Source organism: Hyposmocoma kahamanoa, unplaced genomic scaffold (assembly GCF_003589595.1).
Source record: "Hyposmocoma kahamanoa isolate Upper Pololo Valley unplaced genomic scaffold, ASM358959v1 77803, whole genome shotgun sequence".
Lineage (NCBI taxonomy): Eukaryota > Metazoa > Arthropoda > Insecta > Lepidoptera > Cosmopterigidae > Hyposmocoma > Hyposmocoma kahamanoa.
The window spans coordinates 1-4,609 of NW_020653936.1; the positions used below are offsets into that span (position 1 = coordinate 1).

The window sequence follows — 4,609 nt, forward strand, 5'->3', positions numbered from 1 at the left end:
AGCCCCCAAAACGGGTAAACTGTTTTGTTATAGTGGCAACATTGATTATTTACATGTATGCATAGGAAGAATATCACTATCTGTTCACTAAGTAGTGCACAGCACTATCTCTTACCGTATACGCGATGAGCTTATCTATGCCACAAAAAGATAAGATTTCAAGAGAGGCCAGAAATTTATGGAATAGAATAAAACTTGTAACTTTGTAACCAAAAGTAGTCGCCATCCAAGGAAAAATAGTAATAACTTGGTACTACATACTACTATTACTTAAAAACTAGTTTTTTGTTTTGTTTGTGTTACGTTTTTCCTCATCGTTAATTACTCATCGCTTTACTGAGAATTAAAAGGAAAATTATTAAACTGTTTAATGACGTATCAAGGAGGTTAATGTGAGACACCAGATTCTTGTCCGATTTCTCAGTTAACCGAAATACGTGAACGGAAGTTTCGCGATAGTACAAAGTTTCTATCTGTCCGAATTAATTTATTTATCCATATTTTATTACGAATGATATTACGTGATGAAGTGGATCTGAAACATGGATCGGTTATACTGACAATTTAAAATGTAACAAAAGAAAATCACACGTGAAGAAACAAAGTAAAGACAGTAAGTTTATTATTAGATTCTTGCACATTTGAAAACTCAGAATTTTGAAGAAGCGTTTTGTTAAAGAAACGTGCTTTGTGATAGCGAGCTCTGAGAGCATTGAACTGACACATTAAAATTACTCATAAAGACAAATAATAAAATAAAAATAGGGCTAACATAAAAATTTTTTTAATAAGGTATGAATAAAAATCCTAAACCAAACCATAAAAATACTGTGTATATTTAATATTGCTCAAGTACTTAGAACTTCTGCTAATAAGGTATATAATCCATTAATTAATATTCACCATTGAGACTAATATAGTGCCAAAAATGTCTGAACCTATAGTGTTAAGCCAGTCACGGCCTCCTTCTGTACTTGATGAACAGCCACCACCGTACAATCCTGATGTTCTTTCACATGTGATGGAAGCATCAGAAAATCCAGAAGATACAGAAGAAGAGAAAAGACAATGTCTTAAAGAGGAAGCTAGAAGAAATATAAACCAGGCCGAAGACTGTTGTTGTGACTGTAAAGATGATAACACTGCAGATTGCTGCTGGTTGTGTTTAAGATGCCTTTGCAATCCCTGGGGGTTATTCTGCAGAGCATTAGCAGAATGTTGTTGTTGTGAAACATCAGTAAGTACAGAGACATCAAATGGTGATGGATGTTGTGCAGGTGATAATAACTGTGATTGTGATTGTAATTGCAGTGATTAAATTAAAAAATCAAAGCTGTTGTTTGCTAGTTAAAAGATGATACTTGTCAGCATTATGTACAACATTGACGTTAAATTCTTATTAAATTAAATGGTCATAAGCATTCATGAACTTGTAACATATAATAATTATAATAATAATTATTTATGAGTAATTGTAACACTATACAATATTTCCCAATATAAATATATAATCTCATAATTATACACAAAGATTGAATACTTCAAAAAACATTTACTTCAATCCAGTTGGAATCGAGCCAACGTTTCCCAACAAACCGTGCTAGACGCTATGCCAATTAAACCACGGTTGACCTTGCCAATGGCTAAATAGAGGATCGGTCTGTATGTAATAATAGTCTATTAAAGTTTTTTTTAAATTTTACATTTAGTAATGCAAAGGCTTTTCGAAACTATGATTTTTATTAAATAGTTTAGGTATTATAATGTTTTAAGTACAACTACTGTAAGTAGTATAAAATAAGAGTTATTTTGATGAATTTATTATGGTTCAATGTTATATAAATAAATATATAATTATATATATGGGATTAGTTATATTTTTCTTATTTAATTGTAATGTGTTCCTACATTTTTGCTCGGAAGTATTATTAAAAAAATAAGGAGTGTCAAAACTTGTCAGATTTGTGTTACGTTGTTTGCCGTACAAATTTAAAGAAAATAATATGAAAACTGGGTTTATTTATTGTCTACAATCCCACAAAATCTAGGGGGCTCGTCCGGGATAACCATTGACTTTCAATTATATGGACGTCGGGTCCGCGCTAAAAAGTGTCCGAACTTATAGTGCGTTAAAATCGTATACAGAGCGTCATTCTCGCTTTATTCTTCGTTTGTTCGACTGACAGCGCGCTTGTCAATGATGCCGTATTGTGTAGTAAAACCTTGTAAAAATTACTCAACTTAAGTGAAAAAACAGGATGGTATATCATATTTTCAGTAAGTACTACATTGTGTTATCATAGTTATCATTTAAAAGTGTTATTTTATGCACTAGTATACCGGGTGTAACAGAAAGGTGTGGTCATATTAAAGGACCCACATGTACACTTGATTTAGACCCTGTGTGCAAAATATCGAATAAAAATAAGTGACTTTTAATGTTGATATAAGTTTAATTATGTTTGTATAAATAGTGATTGTCTGAAACAACCACTGCGTTACAACTCTATTGCTAGTTACGTTACTACGACTTCACAAATTCATTCATGAAACCTGGGCGGCCGCAAGCGCGGCGAAAGAACAGCTGACTACAATTGAAATGCCATTGTAAAAACATGATTTGAATATGTTGATAATACGTTAATATTAAGAAACAAAATCTTTAAATACCTAGAAAAATCTTATAATTTCTAAAAATATTATTTTATGCCATACCTAGGTACGCGTACGTACTTATTTACATACAATTTAAAGAATATAAGCCCGTAGTTACGCACGCCTTCATCGTATACACATTCTACATAATTTAGTATTAATACATTTATTTACGACAATTTTACAATAGTGGATACTTTTTTAATTGGTACTTACCTACTGTTCAATTCATACACGTTTTAATGAACTTCCTACGAATTGTAATTCACTGTTGTACAATGTACGAAATATTGACTGGTTTACGATAATTTTGAATAATAGGTTTTTTTTTTAAATTTATTATTCAATTTACAATTAAACACATATGTACATTTAGATTTTCCTTTCAAAAACCCTTTAATGGGTTTATGCGAAAGGAATTGAGTCGCAATAACTAAATACTAATTATAATTTAAACTAAAAAAATAATATACTATAATATAAGTAAATAAAGTTATGAATTCTGCCCTTTAAATCCACCGAAATAGTAACGTTTTACAGCTTGTTTACATTTTTTTACAAGTACGAGTACAATCACTGCACGCACTGCTGGCACATTTCACACATTTACAGGTAAAGTTCAAAATGCCGACCTCCACGCAATATACATATTTCCGTGCGTCGGTACAGAGACTGCTCTACTCTTTGAAGCATCTGCCGAGTAATTTGACTAAACGCCATTTCGATCCGCTGCCTCATTTCTTCTGCGCTTTCACAGGACTCCGCATAAACAATATTTTTTATATGGCCCCATAAAAAAAATCGAGCGGTGTCAAGTCTGGGGACCGCGCTGGTCAGGGTACAGGACCTCCCCGCCCAATCCACTGCGGGAAACGGTCGTTCAGATGGGAACGTTCATTTCGAACGTTCACGCGTAAATGACGCCTCGTCTGTCCACAGTACCGACGAAGCGAAGTCGGGAGACCTCCCAACCTGGTGGCGGTACCAGCGGCAAAATGCCAAACGTGGATCATAGTCCGCATGTAACAGCTCCTGCGTTCTTTGAAAATGGTATGGGTGCTGGCCATCATCCCGTAGCACACGCCACACACTCATATGGTAAACACCACCAAAGGTTGCCGCAGCACAACGAGTACTTGTCTTTGGATTGCCGAGAAAATGTTCCAAAACATCTGCCTCGAATTCTGGGTCTCGTGAACTCGGCCGGCCTTCAGAACTGGAACCACGGAACGATCCACTATTATGAAGTCTCATAACCATCTTCCTGAAGCATTCCAGAGTAGGAAATGGTCGATTTTCTGGGACGCCATCAATAAACTTTGCCCAATAAATTTGGCGAGACTGGCGCAAGCTCCTATCGGCTGCGCCTACGCACAACATCATCTCATAGTAATCACTATTGCTTAAGCGTGACATATTTTAAATAAACACAAAAACGAGACACAAACAAAACGATGACACCTATTTAGTCCTCACAACGCAAACGGCAATTACAGACTGTTACAAAAAATAAAAAAATAGTGCCTCTGCCTCAGCGGCGGCACATCAAAGGACGCCGACTGAAACGCAAATTTTGGAATATAGGGTAACGTTTTCATAATGTACCTACAGGGTGAAATTAAAATTATTACCATCCTTTTAAAATAAGACCCTTCTCATGATACAAATTACATCATTACATACACATTAAACGAATACCTATATCTTACGTATCTACGACCTTCAACGTTGCACTGCATACGCCTTTGTTTGTAAACATAGCTCTGACCATCACCCGTACCACTTCCACACAACGCAAGAACTGACTGGGTGATTACGGATATACTGCACTAAGGAGGCAGTCACCCATCGGAAACCCACGACGTCCGAAACGAAAGCCTAACACACTAACCACTACACCATGGAGCCAGTCGACTATAGGAATCAAATCCACGACCTCCGAAACGAAAGCCTA

The 4,609-nt window shown here is 35.5% G+C and overlaps 1 protein-coding gene across 1 annotated transcript in view; it reads left to right on the forward strand.

The window, feature by feature from the left end:
• Positions 1 to 928: 928 nt before the first annotated feature.
• Positions 929 to 4,609, forward strand: part of LOC113232715 — a 7,485-nt gene continuing 3,804 nt past the window's right edge. The window contains exon 1 of the mRNA XM_026467492.1: positions 929 to 1,237. Coding sequence (XP_026323277.1) covers positions 929 to 1,237 — 309 coding nt within the window. The remainder of the gene's footprint in view (positions 1,238 to 4,609) is intronic.